The sequence below is a fragment of the Drosophila suzukii genome, chromosome 3 (genome assembly GCF_043229965.1).
Source record: "Drosophila suzukii chromosome 3, CBGP_Dsuzu_IsoJpt1.0, whole genome shotgun sequence".
NCBI lineage: Eukaryota > Metazoa > Arthropoda > Insecta > Diptera > Drosophilidae > Drosophila > Drosophila suzukii.
Window position 1 is genome coordinate 4,055,373 of NC_092082.1, and position 21,312 is coordinate 4,076,684.

The window sequence follows — 21,312 nt, forward strand, 5'->3', positions numbered from 1 at the left end:
TAAATGTAATTGACAGCAATGTCATTTTGTAAAAATCACTTTAGTTCGAGAATACGAATTATTGTAAAATTTATACAGAAGTGCCGAAGATCCTAGGAGTAACTTAAGGGACGAATCTCATTCAGGAGCCTTTTAATGTAGACGAATAGCATAGCTTCTTTATTAGATCCCTCCTGGGAATGGGGATTCAACGATTGAATGGCCTGACCGAAATCATTATAGTTCTGCGATTTGCATGGGATTGTATTACATTATTAATAAATATAATAATATTTACTCACATTGACGTTTCGCCAAGTTTCCTCGTAACGAAGCTTGACCACATTTATATCATCGGAACACATTTCGGAGATTTTGACAAATGTTGTCTTCTCGGGTGTTATACGCATTGTGACCTCTGAGAAGTCCGAGTTGTCTTTCGCTATCTTCATGTCCATAATGACGTCGCGTCGTGTGGCCAGTCGATTCCAGCTGGATCGATAGAATTTCATCAATTTGCATTGCAGGGCCATGGTATTGTAGGTGTGAAGCTCAGTGGCCACGTGCTTGATGGAGAAGTAACCATTTGTGATGTAAAAGCTGGCATCGTTCTCTGCGAAAATGTTGAAGTTCTTTTCCACAAGTAACTGTAAAGAAAGTTCGAAAGGTGATCTGGGTGAAAATCCTTTGCATTAACTTACCTTACGCAATACGCGAAAGTCCGAGATTGGCTCCACAATCTCTAGGTACTTAACTGGCTTAGCCGTATACCCCTTGGTCAGGTCAGTCACATAGCCACGTACACCCTGGGATGTGATGTAGAAAAACATGCGCGCATGGAATGTGTCCAAGCTGAGAATTATCTCATCTGGACTGCATGAGTTGGGATTTAGGTTAGCAAAAGATCTCCACGGATATTAGCTCCCACTTACTTATTCTCATTTGGCTGCAGACACCAATCACGGAAGGGAAAGTGTTCGTATCGTTTGAAGGCCAGTCCAAAAATTCCCAAACGGGTCGTCCTGAAGGTGAGTGTGTTAGTCTGGTGATCAATGGTCGATTCGATAATGTGCTCTTTGGTCCAGTGATCAAGCAATACTCCTGGTTCCCTTTCTTCATAGCGAAACTTGAAAGGGTCTTCTACCTTGCCAGACTTTCGCGCCGATCGCCGCCTGTTGACAGAACCACTTCTTCTGGTTGCTTTTTGCTCTGGACCTCTGGCTAAGTCTGAGAATATATGTTTAATCTTTTAATCTGACTCATTATTTTAGAACCCAAGATTACCTTCTGTAGCACTCTTTCTCTCACTTGCATTTGTAAAACTTCTTCTATCACTTACATTCGCAGCAGACACTTTATCCCTAAGACTTGATGAACTTTTTACCACCTCTACATTTTTTACCTCCAACCTTTTCTCGGCCTTCTTAGGTACGACTTCGATTTGTTCTAACAGTTGTAATGGCTTGCGCAAGTACTTTCCTTTGATGGTTTCCAGTGTGGACAATAATCCACAGGCTGTTGTTGTATCAGTAGAATCGGTGGTATTCGAATTACCAGCAGGACTAAATGCTACAGGAACTGTCTTTTCAAAAATGGGAAACACCCTTTCGGGGCGTTCTTGCGATGCATAATCAAAGTCTTCCGGTGGTGCAAGTTTAGTCTCCACAGCCAAATCGGTTTCAGTCCTTTTCAATAAGCGATTCGGCCTTGACTTTTGGGCTTCTGACGTTAGATTGTCTTCAGTAAATTCACTTGGAAGCTTAAATGAGGAAATTATGCGGGGCAGGCATATGTTTTTTAACTTCATAATTTCAATCTTATTTAAAGCTTTGTTCAAATGAAAATCCTGGATAGGAGATCCTTTTTCAAGGTTAGGTGCGTAGGTAATACTTTGCCTTAGGATTGATCTGAGAGTGGGATAAAACTGATTGCCGAATGTTGATCGGATGGCGCTGTCTTCTCTTTGGACTAATTGCGATGATATCCGTTGGGGTTCAACAATATTGAGCGTAACGAGGGTACTCCTATCCGGTGTCCGTGGAGGTGCCTCCACCTCTCTCAAATAATGGCACACCTCGGGTTTGCCCCACCTGCAGAGATCTGGGGGCAACTTCACGGTAACAACGAAGAATGGCAGCTCATTATCGTCCAGCTTCAACTGGCTGCTAGCAAAGGTCATTCTGGTGAAATCGGAAACATGGGTGCTTCGAAAGTTGCCTTCAACTCGAGCCACCACATCAGCTATAATATGCAGAAGGCGTCCATCCTCGTGCAAAATAATATTAAACTTTTCGTATTGCGTTTGGTCAGGTCGCCGAACAAATGTAATGTTATAGACTCCGCCAATGATAATACACTCCCTAAGATTTATCTAAGGATGGTTTAACATGTATTTAAGCAGGGGCCCTCTTTCCACAATCTACTAAAGTATTATATTAACCCCCACAATTACTTATATATAATTATATCTAATTAGTACCCTGTGTAGTACTTACCTCCTCGGACGACAGGCGTAGAAGTTTTGGATGGTAATAACTATCCAGAAACTTCTTGTATTGATTATCCTCGCGTTGAAGAAACTCGTTATAGATTTCGGGAAACATTCCTTGCGGTACGAGGGGCACCATCTTCGGGGTCTTAGGGATGACTATCTTCGGCCGCTTACTACCATCGGCAGCTTTACCAAACTTCGCCTCCTTGGCAGCCTGTTCGGTCCGCTCGGCAATGAGCTGCATTAGTTCTTCGTACTCCTCTCGTTTTTGGTTCATGCTTTCCAAAGTCTCCTCCTGTATGTCATGCTGCATCAACCACTCACCAACCACCGACTCTTCCATTTCAGTTATTCCAGAAATGGGAACAACACTGGCGTCGACTGTCGGTGTTTCGTAGCTCTTCGCATCCTCCGAACGATGGTCAAAACTGGTGTGGACACAGCGTAAAGTGACGCAATCACACAGGACACTCAATGGTAACTGGACCGTGACTTGCGTGGCTTTAAAGTCGGCCAACATCAATGGAACACTGTAAGACAGATAGGTGGTAATACCCAACCTCTTTAAAGCTATGCCCGGAAGCTTACTCCAGTTGCTTAAAGATTATGGGAACATTGTAAAGACCCCAAAGGTCCATGCGCCATGAATCACATGAGTGGCTCCACCTAGCCACTATTCCATTAGCAGACCTAGAGTAAAATCATTAGCATATTAAAAAACACTGCAGTAATAAAGAAAAAATACTAACTCCATGTAGACCTTTTGCATTCGCAATAGCCGATATGTAAGACGGTCGAAGAGGCTTTCTATCTCCCGTTGGACGTCTTTGTAAACCTATAAGCAGTTCTTTGGATTAGCCACTCTTTTGTTCAGATGCCACTAACCTCCATAAGATCAAGCTGTACTTTCAAACTCATGCGCTCCATTTCCACCTCGTTGTCCATCAAAGCATCCACCTGTCGCAATATTTCTAGGCAATTCTTTAAGTTGGTCTCGAAATAAGAACCAGGATTATCGCAAGACGTTTCTTGCAATGTTGCTCGTGTTAGGTCCTTGTGGTAAATATTCTGTGTCAGAATACTACGCTCGTCCACTCCCAGAGTCCAGTCAATGGAGTTGTTAGTTTCGATCTCTTCGAAGTGACGAATCTTGGCCAAAAATGTTCTGATCTCGACTGGAGATCGGACCTTTGGCAGGCCATCACACCGGGTAAACTGATCCCAACGGTCTTGATTAGTCCGTTCTTCCTCCAGATCTCGAAACTGAGCGAGTGAATCTAAGAATATTGAACTGATTAGAACCTCAACCATCACTAAATGTAGTTGATCCATGTTACTCTTGAATGTCGAACAGGCGACACCAATATCGTGCAGTCGAATAGTGTAATTTTTTTGCCTTTCCAATATTTCCGATTCGCTTATCAGACTCACTGCATCCTTAGTAGAAGCAGCACCTTTAACCATCTTAACCATTTTCCAAAAACCGGTGTTATTATCCTCCTAAATAGTTTTTGTATTTTGTATTTTGTTTTATTTTTTGTTTATGTTTGTGTTTTTTTTGTTGTTTTATTGTTGAGTATTTGTATACGTCTGAAAGATGGAACCAGGATTGTGTATGTAATGAAGTTAGTTTTCTTAAATTATATCATAAGATAAGAATACTGCCCAAAGTTAACCTAGGAAGTGACACCTGCATTTGCCAAGCTCTTTAAGGAGTTCTTATTGTATTGAAGATTAGCAAGTATGGATTTACAAAATATAGAGAAATTCTACGAAAAGCTTAATAGCCTTATCTCTTTTAGCATTCGCATTACATAATGTAGAAGAATGGAATCCTTATTGCGCACTTCCGTGGCATTTGGGACCATCGAGTTTATGGCCTGATGTAGATCCGTGAAGTTCTGCAATGCAGCAATTTAAATACTATCTGGATTTTTAGGATACTTTTTACTACTTACGCTAATGTTTCGCCAAGTCTCATTATATGTAAGCACGATCACGTTCACTTTGTCCGAACAATTTTCTGAAATCTGAACGAAAGTGGTCTTCTCGGGAGTAATTCGCATTGTAACCTCGGAATAATCCGAGTTATCCTTGGCGATCTTCATGCCCAAGATGATATCTCGACGTGAGGCCAGTCGATTCCAGCTTGATCGATAGAACTTCATCAATTTGCAATGTAGTGCCATGATGTTATAAGTGTGTAGCTCAAGTGCCACGTGCTTCATGGAAAAGTAGCCGTTTTCGATATAGAAACTGGCATCGTTTTCGGCGAATATATTAATATTCTTGCTGACAAACATCTGAGGAAATATACAGGATAAGAGAGAACCATCCCATTGTAGTCTTACCTGGCGCATTTGACGAAAGTCCGATATAGGCTCCACAATCTCCAAATATTTAACTGGCTTGGCCGTATAACCCTTACCCAGATCGGTCACATAACCCCGAACTCCCTTAGATGTGATATAGAAAAATATACGGACATGATATGTATCCACGCTAAGGATGATCTCATCGGGGCTGTAAATGGAAAACTAGTTTACATTGGATGTCCTTGTATTTACAAATACTAACTTTTCCTCATTTGGCTGCAATGACCATTCACGAAAGGGAAAATGTTCGTACCGCTTGAAGGCCAAACCCAAATATCCCAGACGATCCGTCTTGAAAGTTATTCTGCTAGTTTCTTTATCTAGTGTGACGTCTTTAACATACTTTGTGGTCCAATGGGTCACGTCCTGTTCAATCATCGTGTCAGTTCCTGTCTTTGATTTATCCGAGGAGAGACTAGCCCGTTCCTGCTTTTCCAGCTTTGAGCCTAAGCGTATTTTTTCATTAACCTTGGATAGTTTTCGTTTTCCTCCCTCTGGCACCTCTTCATCCTCCTTTAAGGCTAATTTCTTTTGCTTTGATTTCTTATCCTGCTCATCCGGCTGACCTAATAGCTCGACGGGCTTTTCCTTATATTTCGTTTTGATATCGTCAAAGGTTCTTAAAAGTCCCAGCGCAGTAGTGACATTAAGAGGTCGTGGTTCCGGATCATCAAAAAGCGTGGGGTATTGCATAGGATCAACCGTGGGAAAATGGGGAAACATTCGCTCCGGGTTAATCGCCTGGGCATCAAAATTAAAATCTAGTTTCCTGACCTGAGTAACGACTTCCTCGACTTCCTGACGCTTGACCAAACCTTTCATGCCCATCCTGCCACCTTCTCGCTTGTCGTCGCCAAAATCTGCAGGAAACTTAAACGACGATATAATACGGGGTATGCAATATCTCTCCAAGTTTCTCGTCTCTAAGTGATTCAACTTTTTTTGCAATTTAAAGTCCTCCAAAGGAACTTCGTATATCGGAACCACGTCCACTTTACTTTGTCTGAGAAACGAACGAAGTGTGGGTCGAAATATATTTGTAGAATCCACTGAAATTCGACTACCAAAATTGAAGGTGCCATCCATCCTATCAACATATTCCGAATGCCTTATTGTACTTTGCATAGTCGGTAACCAGACGGATTCGCGTTTTGAATCGGTCGAAATGATCTCTTGTTCCGTCAAGAAATGACAAAGTACGGGTTCACTCCACTTGCAAAGATCCTTGGGCAACTGCAGGGTTACGATAAAATATGGCAACTCGTCATCCTCCAACTTAATCTTGGTACCACGGTAGGTCTCCCTGGTCTTTCTGGCGATATCCAAATTCCGTAACTGTTCTCCCTCTATTTCGGCCTTCATTTCGGGCATGGTGTGAAGAACCCGTCCATCCTCGTGTAAAACAATGTTGAACTTCTCAAATTTCGTTTGCTCAGGTCGTCGCACAAACATGATTGCATAGATGCCACCTAACATGATTCGCTCCCGAAGATTAATCTGAGGGAGGTATGTCAGGTTTCATTAGTAATATAATAGTTATGAATTGGACTATGACAGATTACGATTCAAATTTAAATCGATTATCTATGGATATAACAAGAATTAATCATAGGTACTGACATATTGGTTAATAGTTTTTCTGAAGATTTTGCGGTTCTAGTTAAATTATAAATAGCAGTGCTGTCCAATCGGGTACTGAAGAATTCTTCCGATTCATAACCCACCTCGAATGGCTGCATGTCCAGATGCCTTGGATGATATACCTCATCGAGATAGCCTGAATACTGGCTGTCCTCCATTCTGAGAAAATCGGTGTAGATATCGGGGAACATGCCGGGTGGAACCGGTGGAGGCTCTTTCGGAGCCTTTGGTATTACAATTTTGACTGTTTTATCGGGATCAGAATTCTTTTCCGCCTTGGCAGCTGCCTCCGTTCTCTCGGCGATGAGCTCCATCATTTCCTCGTACTCCCTCCGCCTGTTTAACATCAGATTCAGGGTCTCCTCCTGAATTTCTTGCTGCATGACCCATTCGTTAATCACCGATTCCTCTATATCTACTATGCCAGCGGTGGGATAATTCACTGATGCGGAAACCGATGTCTCAAAGCTCTTGGCATTCTGCGAGATGTTATCGAAATCAGTGTGTAAACTGCGAATAGTTATGCAATCTTTCAGGACACTTTTCGGTATCTGGACCTCGACACCCGTGGACATCAGCTCGGCCAACATTACTGGTAATCTAAGAAGTATTCCGTTATTGTTTTCCTTTAGGTAGCATAATTTGTCTGGTTAACTTACTCCAACATCTCAAAGATTATGGGGACATTTCGCAGACCCCACAAATCCAATTTCCAGGGCTTACATTCGTAGCTCCACTTTGCAACTCTTCCATCTTCAGAGCTATAAAAATATAGGTAAGCTGATCCTTAATATGACTGATATATCAATATATACTAACTCCATATAGGCATCTTGCGTTTTCAATATTCGATAGGTAAGACGATCGAAGATATCATCGATTTCCAGCTGGACTTCAGTGTAAACCTATAGAAAACGCGATTACTAATCAAATTGTTGCCTACATCCTAGATAAACAGACTTCCATGACATCCGCCTGTCTTTTTGCAGACATTCGCACCATTTCAGCCTCGTTGTCCAGCATAACATCCATCTCGGTCAATGTGTCCAGACACATCTGGACATTTGTGTCGTAATGTTCACCCGGATTATCCTTGTTAAGCTTCATCGTTTGTCTTGTTTTGTCCACACGAAAGATATTCTGATTCAATATAGATCTTTCGTCCACCGACAAAGCCCAGTCTATTGCGTTATTAGTCTCAAATTCATCGTAGAACCGCATTTTGGATATAAACTCGCGCACTTCGACGGGAAGATAGGGACGTGGAAGACCATCGCAACGCAAATGATGTTCCCAATGCTCCCTGAACATTCGCTCAACCTCCTGTTCGTAAAAGTCGGTATGAGCACCTGCATCGATACCATTTTGATTACTTGATTTTTAATTGGGAACTCTATTACTTACGCTTGACTAATTCCGCACTAACGGAAAAATCATTAAGGCGGCTCATATATTTGGCCTGCCGATCCAACACTTCACTTTCGGGCACCAGTGGAAATCTCAGAATCTGCTCCGAAACTGGCTTGACCTTCGGAGCACTTTTTCTTTTCTTCATTGTAATAGCTTATTTTGCTAATTTCTTCGTTCTGTAGTATTTTGGAGGGCAACGATCGTGTGACAAGTAAAGAATGTATACTTACTGCTTTGACATGAGCCCAAACTTTAAGAAAGCCAACTTGTTTATATAAGGAATCAACAATAAAAATACGTTTTTTATAAGTTCTGTTCTGTTAAATATAATTAAATCGATAGCTGCGTTGAAAATAAATGCATAATCTACTAAAAATAAAATAAAAATGTTAATAAAATCAGTTGATTTTACTTTGTTTGTACTGACTGTAAAAAACTCCAGTAAATTATTTTCAAGATTTTCTCTCCTGGCTGAGATCCAGAAAATGAAAAAGGCATAATCTAATGCCAAACTTTGGCCACAACTCAGTCAACTAGGTGGACGTGGGTGCGGTGGTTCCGCCCCAGAAAAACGCAACTCCCCACACGAATCCTAAAGATTTATCTTGGCCTTTTGCCTGCATTCGTGCCAAGAAAATAGCATATCAACCTGAAAGAGGAGAAAGTGTAGATGCAAAGCTGCGGATAAGCCCCAAGTCGAATCGAGTCGAGTCAAAGCCGAGTCAAAAGCAAGCTGGAAATACAAAAGGCAAAAGACCAAAGACAATAGCTCGTTTCCAATAAATTGATTAAATTTTATGTTGCATTGTGGGGTATGGAGCTGCAGCTACATATCTCTCTCCCAGGCTCCATTTACATACGAAGAGCATGTTATGTGGCATGTCAAAGCCCGTCGTCCATGTCTGATCGATTACATTGATGAATGAATTTCAACAAGCCATTGGCATTACTGGACGTCAAACGAGAAGGACGACGACGTGGTCTCTCCTCCACAGGCAGCATTCGCATTCCATGGCCAAAGGCCTGGATATCTGGCTTTATTTATTTGTTGCAAGTTGTCTTTTAAATAAATTCATTGTTGATCCCCTACAGCATGGCCATCATGTTTGCTTTCAATTTAATGAACTTGCTTGGCCGGGCCAAAATTGCTTTACATTTTATACCCCATTAGGAGCCAATAGTTTTGACACCTTTACCTCTAAGTAGGGGCCCAATCAATATCAATTGATCCCCTTTTTTCCTGGGGAAAATGACGAACAAATCGCTTGGCTGCCATGCAATCATTCAATTATAATTTGCAACCAGGCGAACAAGGAGCGGGATCTCCAGTTGCAGAGTCTGCAAATAATAACGATTTCGTAGCCAACAATTGGATGACTTGCCACGTAGCTGGATAGATAGATTGTTGCAACTAGCAACTAGCAACTTGCAACTTGCAACTTGGCGAGCTAACGAGTTCGGCCAGCAATTTTCGTCCCCAATCGAATCCAATCCGCGGTGATCCAAAATTGCTAGCGCGCAACTAAATCGAAATCGAAATAGAAGAGCTAGTCAAGCTTCCCGCTCCGGGCAAAAATAATTGACATCTGTATAAGTCTGCCATTTGAGCTCAGCAGTCGGAGGAGCTTGGCAGTGGATAACTGGATAACAAGTGGCCAAGTTGTGTTGTCCGCGAGTTTGTCGTTGTCTGGCTGTCTGTCTATTTTTCACCTGCACTCCGATTGCATTTCAGCTCTGATAAATTACGCCAAAACTGAAGCAAACCCACACAGAGAAAAACGTGTTCACATAACATAGCCTTATTATTACCAAAGAATTTTGTTTCATAATGCTTTTAGCTTTTAATTAGAAGTAGAGCATGTGAGATATGTATATAATGCTACGGAGTTCAATAGAACTTTTCAAATACTTTATTGCCAAATTATGGAACAATCTTTACAAATTTAAAATGTATACTCTATTTTTAAGAATGGTAATATTACTACCCATTTTTGAAACGATCTAAAACGGTGAATTTTTAACAATCCTCGGTCTACCTCCCTAGATACTAACAACAGATTTCAAACCCTAGAAAATACAAATCATATTCTGAAATTTAAATTTTTTAAATGGTAGGTATATGTACAAAACTTTTAAATTCATTACCGACTTAAACATTTTAAGCAAACCCACAAAAAAAATGTTAAATATCATGATCATTTATATTTCTAAATATTTTATAATATATGTGTGTTTCTTTTTGTTTCCTAATAAAATCACAACAACTAAGTCATTATTATTTAAAAAAAATTAAAATCACGTAATTCCATTTTTGGTGACATTCTTCTGGGGATCGCAATCTTTGGGAGAGTCTCTGCAGGAAAGTGTCACTTAAAGATTTGCACCAATGCTCCGTTGGTGGACCAGCCCCTTGGAAAATGAGGCGGCGCTTTCTAATCGCCGCCAAATGGTGGCCACATGTTGGCTTGTAAATGTTGACAGCAACATGTTTACCGTTTGCCTCTGTTTAACTTTGTAAAACACCCTGCCCCTCCTAATCACCCCCCTCAAATCGCGTTTTAACAATGTGGAAACTTTTGGCATTTACATGAGAATTGTAAGCGCAAACATTTGGGTTTTTTACCCGTATCTTTTCCTCTAACCCATACACAATATGAGCATAGAATTTGTCCGGCAAAAACAAGATGCAGCTGCCGCTGCTGTTGCCATTGTTGTCCGTCTTGATGGTTGAGCAACAAATTGAGTCTAATTAATTTTCAGCAAACTGCAAAGACTGAATACATTGTCTCCCCTTCATACCCTTGCCAACTTGGGGCTAATTAGCATGGTCAATGGACGAGAAAGGCTTTGTAAGAGACATTTCTCTAACAGAAAGAAAGATATAACACACAAACTATTTTATTTGATATAATATATAAAGAAATGTATAATTCTAATATATTTTTTGGGATCTATGAGGGAAGAATAAATATTTTATACATCAAATTATATTATGAACATTATAATAAGATAGACAAATTTATACAATAATTTACTTTAAAAATAAATAAGTGGTAAAAGTATATATATACGAACCGGAAAATTAAAAAATTTTGATATCAAATTTATTATTATTATTTATTTTTATTATTATTTTCCAAATTAATTATTTCACATTATATACACTTTTAAAAGAGTATCTCAAAAACGCTTAAGCACCGATTTCGATTATATCCCTAGGTCCATTTTAACGGTAGATGAAGGTTTTGAACAATGCACTGCCATCTTGTGGAAAATAACAACAGCGGAGCAGCTGAAAATAAATAGTTGAGTTCTCGAAAATCTATGCAAAGCGACATCAAAAGCCAAACGACCATTCAGTTAATGCCTTAGATATGCAAATCAAACAAATTCTTGGCTTCGCTGGCTCCCAGTTGATTGGGTGCCTCATAAGCTCTGCTTAATTGTTGCATTTCCATAAAATGCGAGCTTTGCTGGCTACCGTCAAAGGAAAGTGAGCGTGGAAAGTGGAAACATATCCATTTATGATGATTTTTTTTCTGTTTTTTTAGGTCTCTGTGTCAGCGAAGGGCGCTTTTTGGTGGGAACCTAAATCTCCAACTCGAATTCGAATCGGAATGAAACAGTTGCGGCCGCCAAATTGACTTCTCGTGTCGACTGTTGCATGCCACACCCAGGGACCAGAGATATCGCCTGACAGCCGGCAATCCGCAGTTCGCAGTCCGGATAGCCGGCCAATGGTATCTGGAGTGTACATATGGCTTATATGGGTACTGATGGCCAACGCCGGTGGCGAAAACTCAGCACTCGCCTTGGCTTATCACTCGACAGGCGACGCTGACAGGCGACAATTTGCATGGCGACCAGGGGATCACAGAACACTCATTACGAATGCGACAATCGCCAGTTGCCGGTTGCAAGTTGGGCCTTTTGCGTTACTACTGTGTTACACTGAAAGAAAATATGGATGATTAATACCAATATATCACAGAGTTATCAAAATAATAATAAAAATGTTCCAAAATGTTCCATTCTTTCCTAGTAGTTATACATTATGTTAAAACAAAAGTATTATAAATATAAGAAAAAAGAAAGAATATCGGTTTCAATTTCAAAGAGAAATAAAGAAATCTTTTAATAACTCAGCTGTAGCTTGTTGTTTTGTAATATTGAAATTATCTTTAATAGGTAAATAAATTAGTAGAAGCAGTTAAAAGTTATAATTTTATGGTAAACAAAAATTAGAAGGTAGATAAATTTCTAAAAACGGAAAAAAAATACCTTCTTCATAAGCACGCGCTCCATTCCACCTCTTATCTTTAATTGGCAACTAACCCAAAGCCAAAGAAAATACTTAAAATTACAAGCTGCATAGCATTTCAAAACCCTTTATAAAGAGCTACCTTCCTGTGTTAACCCAACAATATGACTTTACCACTCTTTTTGGTGACACTTCTTATATCTGGATCCTTGGGGAATCCATTCTGTTAGCGGCCGAAATATCAGACAAATGACTATTATACCTATGAGGAAATACAGGATTATCTGAAAGGTCTGGCTGATAGTTATAGTAGTCGGGTGAAATTGACAGACATTGGAAAGTCCTTCGAGAACCGGAACCTCACCACCATTACCATATCGAACGGAGATGGACAAAAAGGAAAGAACGTGATCTTTATAGATGCCGGAATGCATGGCAGGGAGTGGATCACTCACACCGCAGCCCTAAATATCATCGATCAGCTGGTTGTGAACTTTAAGGAAAATATGGAACTGCTAGAGGACTATGATTGGGTCATTTTACCGCTGGTGAACGTAGATGGATACACATATTCTCGATCAGGAAATGTGTTCACAGATGAAGCAATCGATTGCGGGAGTGTAACAACTTTAGATCATGAAATCAAATGCTGGCGGAAGAATCGAAACATCAATGGAAATGCTTGCATCGGCATTGATCTTAACCGAAACTTTGGTCATGGCTGGGGCAAAGGACTGTCATCGAATTTATCATGCAATGATACTTATAAGGGTCCCTACGAATTCTCGGAACCCGAATCTCAGGCAGTGCAAGAAGTTCTACTCGATCTGGTAAACCCTCGACGTGGTATATTGTACCTATCGCTTCATTCCGCTGTCTCCATGATTTTGTATCCATGGGGCTCGGAAAGGTAACGTTAAAAATATATAATTGTTTGTACACATATTGATCTTAACTGTTTTCCTTCCAGAATCGATGCCGAAAACTACAAGGAACATGTAGAAGTGGCTCAAGCTGGCGTAGATGCCATAAGCAATGGAAAATTTAAGTTCCCTTCAAATTACACAACTATTCCTACATATAAACTATATGTTGCCGGAGGATCCTCAAGTGACTATGCTTACAAAATTGGATTTCCCCTATCAATGACTTGGGAACTTCCGGAGAAAATAGGAAATTTAAGTTTTGAATTTCATCCGCCAACGAATCTTATTAAGGAACTTGTTGAAGAAACTTGGATTGGTATGCGGGCCATCGCTAAGAAAGTCATCCAAAAATATCCAAAAAATAAGAATTCTATTAAGAAGGTTAATAATAACAATTTAAATAACGTATAAATTATATATATATAATAAAAATTCGGGAGAGGCTATTTAAAAATGGTAAATTAAACTCAAAAACATTTTTGTTGTCAGGGTTTTTTTAAGTGCAGACTTTTCCAGCAGCAACAAGTTTACAATCGGCATTTGGAGTATCTGCCGCAGTCTAATTGGCAAACTTATGGCACTCTCCCCGAAGAGATACTTTTTCGATTTGCGGGGCGTATGAGTAATGTCAGGTCATCATTATAGCGGCAAGACTCTGCTGCAGCTGCATTCCTACCCCGCAACAGGCCAAAACCAAATGAAATGCAAATTTTAAGTGCCCAGTGCAGCTGGAAGTGCAGTGAAAACTCGAATATCGAACTGGATATCGAACTGAATACTGAAAAACTGGACTTGGGCGTGGGGTTGGCGATGGAGATGGAAGTTGGAGTCCAGCGGGGAATGGAGATCGCCATGACGTGGCCGGATTGGTTTAAAATAAATGTTATTATTTCGATAAGTTGGCGTGTTTTTTGCGGCTGTGCCCACATTTAATTATGCCACAAACCGGACAGCAAAAAGGCCAACAAAAAGTAACAACGCCGGCGAACGGCAAGCAAAATCAATATCACTTCGTGCCGAGTTTTTAATGAACAATTGTCGGGGCACACAATTTTAGCACATTGTAAATAAGCAATTGAATTGGCGCTGGAGTGGCGTTGCAAGTTGGAAGTGAGTGGTACGAGCAATGATATCTGCTCTCTGATCCCAAAAAAAAATGGAGAAAAAAACCCGGGCGCGAGCCTCCCGACAGTCGTCGCCCCCATTTGGGCTGCATTTCGCAGCCTGTTCGTTTTAATCAAATTCACATTAACAACAGCAAAGGCTGCAACAACTGCAACAGCAACACCAACTGCAACTGCAACAACTGCAGCATTTTTAGCGCAGCTGCAGCAAAGAAGGCAAGTCACAACTTTGTACAAGACACGCTAATAACTTGGCTCTCAAATCGGGTATAATAGACCAAGTGCTATCGTTGGGGGGGTCAAGATGTGTTCAAACTAGATTTCGAAGGCAAACACAACCGTTTTCAATACCTTAACAGCTTATTAGAAAGGAATGTAGCCAGTCTATAATATATCTATGCAGATAAGCAAATTAGTCGATTAGTATTCATTGCGATAAACATACTAACAGAACTTTCGAATGGTATATTCAAATTTGATTTGAAAAATGATATTACTTATTCGTTTTATAAGAATTTATCTCTTAGAAAACTACTAAATCCAATACTATTTTCAGATATTATAACAATATATGTCAGAAAATGAATATAACTTTTAATGTATCAACTTGTAGGAACTTTTGAAATAATATTATAATAATTTTATGTGATAAGTTAGAAAGTTTAAACATTTATTTTTAGCATTTCATACAGCCTTATGTCATTTTTTTTTTGTTGTTCTTGCAACTCATTTAAGATCCCCCTTTAAAATGGTTTTATCTATCCCACGGTACCGACTGGATCGATCAGATCGATCCTTGTCGACGTTCAGTTATGGATTTTTATAGTTTTTGTCTCGGTCCACGCCCCAAAAGCAATGGCAACAATAGCCGCCTGTTTGGACAAGTTACCAAAAATAGACCAAGCCGGTGAAACCGAGCCAAAGGCTTAGTCAACTCAAATTGGTTTACAGCTAAGGAAAAATGTTATGAGCAAGTCGGCGGTGGTTAGTCGGAAACTGCCGATAATTGCTGTGGTTTTATGGTAGAGAGTAATTCATATATATAGAAAATAGCTAGAGTGCAATTCGCTTTGGACATTTACGGTGATGGCAAAAACCGGACCGAAAAAAAAGCTCCGATAATTGAAAATGTAGTTCGAAATGCGTTTTGCGATAATTTGCATGCCCAAGGTTGACGCCTCTAATTGCAGGCATAGAAATCCGATGGGCGGTGCATCAAATTGCAGGTTTTATGCGTTTCCGAATGCCGGTTCGTTAGGCGGATCTGACAGTTATTACAATGCAACGCCCCTTAATGAACCCGTTCGTCTAGGACGAAGGAATCGGCCACATGGCCAGATAGTGATAAGCCATTTGGCCGATTGGTCGGACTTGGTCGGTAGGTAATCGCGGCTGCATGTGGCAGTGCAATTTATGGGATCAACAGACCCGTTAGTGCCAAATTACAAATGGGCCCATGGCAGCCAAGTGCAAAACAGACGTGGCAATAACCAACAAGACATTAACCCGAAGCAGCGAGTCGCGGCGCATGCCTCGATACCTCCGGTGCCCCCATACCTCCGATTCCCCGACTCCCCGATACCCCGATACCTCGATGCCCCGATTCCTCAATGCCTCAATGTTGCCCCAGCTGCACTGCGTTCTGGCCGCATATGCTCCATCGCCCAATAATTGCCAGCCTCATATCTGCTCCCCTCCTACACTCAAAAAAAGGGTAATTTAAATTAACACGATTTGAGACCAGTATTTATATAAAAATATATATATTAAATAAGCACTTTTTGGTAAATTAAAATGAAAATTGTGATATACTACGAAAAATTAAAAAATACCTATCCAAATTAATAAAATTTAAGACCATCTACGAACACTTTAAAAAGAACTAACCTACAAAACCTTGTTTGCAGAATGCAAAAAAAAAATGTGTCCTGCAGAAATTACTTTTTCAAAGAAATATGTTTTAAAATTAAAAAAAAAGTCAATAAACTTTCTAAATAAAATTCAGGTAAATATTTTGCTTAATTTTTTAAAAATGTAAGAGTGTTGAAATTTTTTTTTAATTTTAAGTCTAAAATTGTTTATTAAATAAAATATTACCTAGAATTAGAGAACATTTGACAAAAAGAAATTAAGAAAATTTTGAAATGAAAACATATATTAGATTGTTTAAAAAGTGTGATGATTTTAAAATTTTAATGATTGTAAGGCACCTTTTTATTCCAAAATATGTTTTTCATTTTGCCAAAATTGTAGCTAATTTTTAAGTATTTCTGAACGAATTCCTGTCATATTTACTAAGTGCAGTGCACACAATCTTTTGGGGAGCGGGAAGCTGGAATCAGAGCCGTCGGCGATTCGGCCAGATACGAGTGCAGTTGCAGTTGCAAGTTGCAAGAGCTCCAGCGATCCAGCGGATTGCCAGAACGGCAGAGCGACGGACGGTCGCTGGCCACAAAAGCATAAAACAATAAAGTTGGGCGCTGCGCAAAAGAATAATCGCATAAATCATGCGGACTCGCGGCGGCGTCTAAACTCCACTAACGGCAACGAGGCTAAAACTCCGGAGCTCTGGAAAGAGTTTGGCCAGCACAGTGGCCAACAAGTGATTGGATTGTAAATATTCTCTGTGATATCACTGAGATTATGTGGCTAATAAAAAAAACTATTATTGGAGCGCATTTTTATTACGCGATAGCTTGTTTTTACTGCTAACCGTTTTTACAAGCTGCTACCATGATGAAATACTGAGATTGTTTTCAACCAGGATATGCATATAAAGCGCAGAGGGTGGCCTCTGAAAAATTATTTTAATATTCAGTAGATTTGGTGCAAAAAAACAGAGCACTAGCCATTTAAAGTAAACGAAAATTAACATTTCGTCGGGTAGGAAAAATAATATAAGGAATGAATAATAAATTGTAAGGACTAGAATTTTTACAAGGATGAAATTTCTATGACAATAATATAAAAGGAATTATTATTAGATTATTATTAGAAAAGTGCCTATTTTAATTTATGTAAGTAAGGGTAAAGTAAAAAAAATATTTTGTTTCTTAAACCAAAAATAAGTGATTATAATTCCGTGAAATATTAGAGAGTAAAAGTTTTCTATAAAAGATCTTTTAAGTGCATATGAAACAAGTTTCCAACCCATAAAGACCTTAATTTATGTAGTCGGCTCAGTGATTTCGGAAAATCTCGAGCTAGATGCTCAGAAGTGCAGCGCTAATCCGCGTTGACAACTGGCCCATTGTACTCGAACGGCCTGGCCCACTGTGCCACAATGCAGCGGCAACACTTTTCTTGCCTTAAGCCAAATTTATAGCGATCTAAGTAGGTATAAAGCGCTCATTTTGTGGCAACAACAGCAAACTGCAGCGACGACGACAGCGGCGACTTCGTTACGTTTTCGAGGAGTGGCCAACAGGAGTGCGGCCTTTGTTTTGGCCAAAAACCCCCTCTAAGCCCCACCGAAATCTTCGGCCTTCCCTTATTGTTTTTGCCTTTGTAATTTCTTTATCCCGTTGGCAGTTTGGCTCTCTACTGCCAAGAACAATAGAAATGCATTGCACGAAAGCCGCCAGGAGAGAGCGGGCCAAGAAAGAGAGAGCTGATGCTGAAGTTAAGGCCCAAAAAACCTGCGGCTAACGCAAAACCGTTGACATGCACAGGAAACAATTCCAAAACGTACTAAAAACATGCCACTATTTAACAGTTTCAGAAGAAGCGATTTAAATGTTACCAAATATCCTTTAACATTTTATAAAAGAAAAAAATCTGGAATTCCAAATATATAAGTAGGTACCATTTAAAGGTTAGTAAGACCTAAATTTTTTTAAAAGTTGTCCAAAAAATGAACACAAATTTCCAATATAATAAATATTTTCAAACAATGTTACAAACTAAAAAATTATTTTAAAAAATGATAGTGCTTAGGAATACAAGTTTTTTTCAGTGCGTTAGAAAGCGGGCGCGGTTGCATATGCACCCAAAAAGGGGGAGGGCTAAAAGGAGGCTAAAAGGGGGTTCCTACCTCTGCTCACTCGTGCGCGATTTTAAAAGAACTTCTTGCCGGGACTTTCAGTTCGTTTGCCTGCTCGGCCTTTGTTGTGGTAAACAGTTGGCCAACACTCAAAGGAGTGGGGAGCGGGGAACGGGGGGCCGTTGGATAACTGGGACAAAGTTTGGGCCAACCGAAAACAGAATCCGCTTAAATCAAGAGTGGCCATGTGCGGTTGCTCAGGGAAAGCGCTCAGTTAAGGACGAATCTTAAGGGCACATATAGATATAAAACTAAATCTAAAAAGTTGACTTTCTATTCGAAATAAATATTAAAACATGTCCATTAAAACTTAAGTATAGGAACATATAAAAAAATATAGTATTTCGTCTTGCAAATATTTGTAGTTTTATTAAAACCTTTAGGTAAACAAATAATTAAGCTACCTTTACAGAAAATATCATTTAACTATCGTTTAAAATCTTTTGATTTTGATAAATTCCTTTATAGTTTTTTAAATCAACATATACCAACAAATTGATCACCATTTCTAAGCCTGCGGTTAAAGACAAACAAGAATTTCCTTTTATTTGATTAGCTAAAGCAAAAAGCCTCCTCCCCCAAAACAAGACTAGACAAATGCCATTCTAATGCCTCCCAATGGGGGTCAATCTGGACAACTAGAGGTAGAGGAAAATCAGGAAAATCAGCCATTAATCACTTGATATGACAAAATGCAAACCAAAGAAATGGATCGAATCCTTTGAGGGTTTTCAGAGAGGCAGAAAGGGGTAAGCGGAAGGGATGTCTGGGGTGTTAGACAGGTCAAACCGGTTTAGTGCTCATGCTCCATCGCTTCTGATCCTCCCGCTGTTCCTTCCTCCATCTGGAACTCCTGCTCCTCATCCTGCTCCTGCCAGTCGCCTCATTATTATGCGCGCATTGTGCGTGGAAAGGCAACAGGAACTGGCCATTGCACATGGGCATAGGAATTTCTGGTGGCCAGGCCCGAGCCCAGGCCAAAAACTTGAAGCGTGCTCCGATTCTCAATTGCAGTCGGTATGGTGCATATGCCTCCAGGGACAATTCATGCAGCTGACAGGCGGGAAAAGAGGAAAAACGGGGGGCTACTCAGTTTGGTTTAAGGGCATCGTAAAAGGAAGCCAGTCTGGCAAAACTGCAAAACTCGCAATTAAACAAAGCCCTTGCTGCAAAAACAACGCTACCCGGTGGCAACGTGTTGGCATTGCATGTTGCTAGTGCACCAGCAGCAGCAACATCTACAGCAGCAACAGCAACAGCAACAGCAGCATCGCCTCAAAGGACGACTCTAAACGCATTTCCGCCAACGACGTCGCATTTTTGCATTTTATGCAAAAATCGCCTATCGCAGCGATCTGGTTTTGACTTTGGGTGGAGACCACCTCCATCTCCTCACCATTTTTCATCTCCATTTCCATTGGCCAAATGTGGGCTTGTCATATTCAGTTGGCAGAACAAAGCGTTCGCCATAAACGCTTGCAAATCGCCAGCAAATCGCTGGGGAAACGCTTTGTTGCATTTAAAAGCGTTTTTAAACGCTAACAAAACGGAGCGAGTCCGTAAAGGCATAAATACTTTAAAAGGGAAGGGTATTTGCATTTGTTCGAGGTATTTCGCTATGGAACAATAAATCAACGAAGGAACCATCTTACTTTCCATATCCAAAAGTTAAAAAGAAAATAAAGCGATGTTCACATTTAACACTCACTTTCCATATCCACCAAAAACCATTAAGTTGTCTTCTTAATGAATCATACAATAACACCTTCTGAGGAGGAATTACTTAGACTAATACTGTAAGCTTATAAGCTAATAACTAATAATTCCATTCAAAAATCATATTTATTTCGTAGGCTTCCGGATTAAAGTGACTGATAAACTTTAAGTAATAAGCAACAAATCGAATACCATAAACATATTATTTGTTTAAGCAAGAACTGAATAAAAATTAAAAATAAAATGGATTAAAATTCTTTGCAGAATCCTTGATAGTACTGAAAAATCATCAACTTATTCTGAAATCTTTTCAGAGGCTATAAAATCTGTGGCCCCCATAAGTGATCCCCAAAACAGCTGTCAACCCCGTTTCCCATCATTTCATTTGCTGTCGCCATAAACCCTTTTCGCTTGGGATGGAGCCAAAAATTGCTCAGCCAGCCCCTCATTCTACCAAAACAAATAACAAAAAACAAGCTGGAACCCAGCGGTTGCCCCAATTTGGTTAAAAAACTTCAGATGAACTGAGGCGTGGAAAAAATTCACTGGCCGTGTCCACAATGCAAATGAGGTCCTTTCAGCGATCCTGGACATTGGTGCCTCCGACGATTCCATCTCCATCAGAGGCCTCATCATCCTCATGGTTGCTGGTGACAATTTAACACAGAAATTCAGTGAAGCGTCAACTTGGGCAGGCATAAATTTACAACCATCACCGCTGGCAACTCTCCCTCGCCGATATGTGCTTTAATTTTCCTTTTTCTTCCAGTTTTTCCTTGCCATTTTTTTTTTTGTCGTCGCTCATGCTCTGCAAGTCAGTGAAGCGGAAAACTTTACAATCCATCAAATTAATGGAGCAATGTGTCACGAGGAGCACTCTGGAGCTGAACCCTCACTTGGACTCCCCCGTCCACCACCTCGGACTGACAAACCGAGTGATACTGCTCCTTCTGTTCCTGCTGGTGAAATGTCATCAACTTGAAATTGTAAATCAAGCAAAAATTGATTGAACAAAGCGCTGCGCTTGAGGAGCCCAAAGAACTGAACAATGAAGTTAAAGGCCCGGGGAATGGGATCTACGGAGACCAAATGGAGGGGAAGAGGCCCTGACAATCTGTTGAATAGATTTGTGCACAGATTATGCACTTCCACCTTGAGGATGGCAAACATCTGGGGATGAGAAATCGAGGCTTTGTAGTGCACTTCACCGCTGGCAGGGGAATTAATCGCTTAGCGTTCGAAGTTCAATCTGGAAATGTCAGCCAATAGGGAAATAAATATATGTACATTTTAGTTATTATAACATATTTAATGGAAAAAATATTCATTTATTGTAGTTGTAGTTCA

At 40.1% G+C, this 21,312-nt stretch overlaps 3 protein-coding genes across 3 annotated transcripts; 1 reads left to right on the plus strand and 2 right to left on the minus strand.

Moving 5' to 3' along the window:
* Positions 1-82: 82 nt before the first annotated feature.
* On the minus strand, positions 83-4,107 carry LOC108013563 (uncharacterized). Its single transcript, XM_065864570.2, has 10 exons — positions 3,808-4,107; positions 3,356-3,747; positions 3,220-3,305; positions 3,059-3,160; positions 2,475-3,000; positions 1,264-2,350; positions 912-1,206; positions 681-852; positions 282-626; positions 83-224 (listed from the first exon to the last, which is right to left on the minus strand). The coding sequence occupies exons 1-10, from the start codon at positions 3,941-3,943 to the stop codon at positions 93-95; spliced, it is 3,273 nt and encodes a 1,090-aa protein (XP_065720642.2). The 5' UTR covers positions 3,944-4,107; the 3' UTR covers positions 83-92.
* Positions 4,108-4,165: 58 nt separating this feature from the next.
* Positions 4,166-8,115, minus strand: LOC108013628 (uncharacterized). The gene is made up of 9 exons (XM_017079572.4): positions 7,891-8,115; positions 7,447-7,835; positions 7,306-7,391; positions 7,146-7,247; positions 6,570-7,086; positions 5,048-6,342; positions 4,822-4,993; positions 4,429-4,773; positions 4,166-4,371 (listed from the first exon to the last, which is right to left on the minus strand). The coding sequence occupies exons 1-9, from the start codon at positions 8,039-8,041 to the stop codon at positions 4,240-4,242; spliced, it is 3,189 nt and encodes a 1,062-aa protein (XP_016935061.2). The 5' UTR covers positions 8,042-8,115; the 3' UTR covers positions 4,166-4,239.
* A 4,216-nt stretch (positions 8,116-12,331) lies between these two features.
* Positions 12,332-13,513, plus strand: LOC108012306 (carboxypeptidase B1). The gene is made up of 2 exons (XM_017077607.4): positions 12,332-13,067; positions 13,128-13,513. Exons 1-2 carry the CDS (start codon positions 12,586-12,588, stop codon positions 13,492-13,494), a joined length of 849 nt encoding a protein of 282 aa, XP_016933096.3. The 5' UTR covers positions 12,332-12,585; the 3' UTR covers positions 13,495-13,513.
* The last annotated feature ends 7,799 nt before the right edge of the window (positions 13,514-21,312 follow it).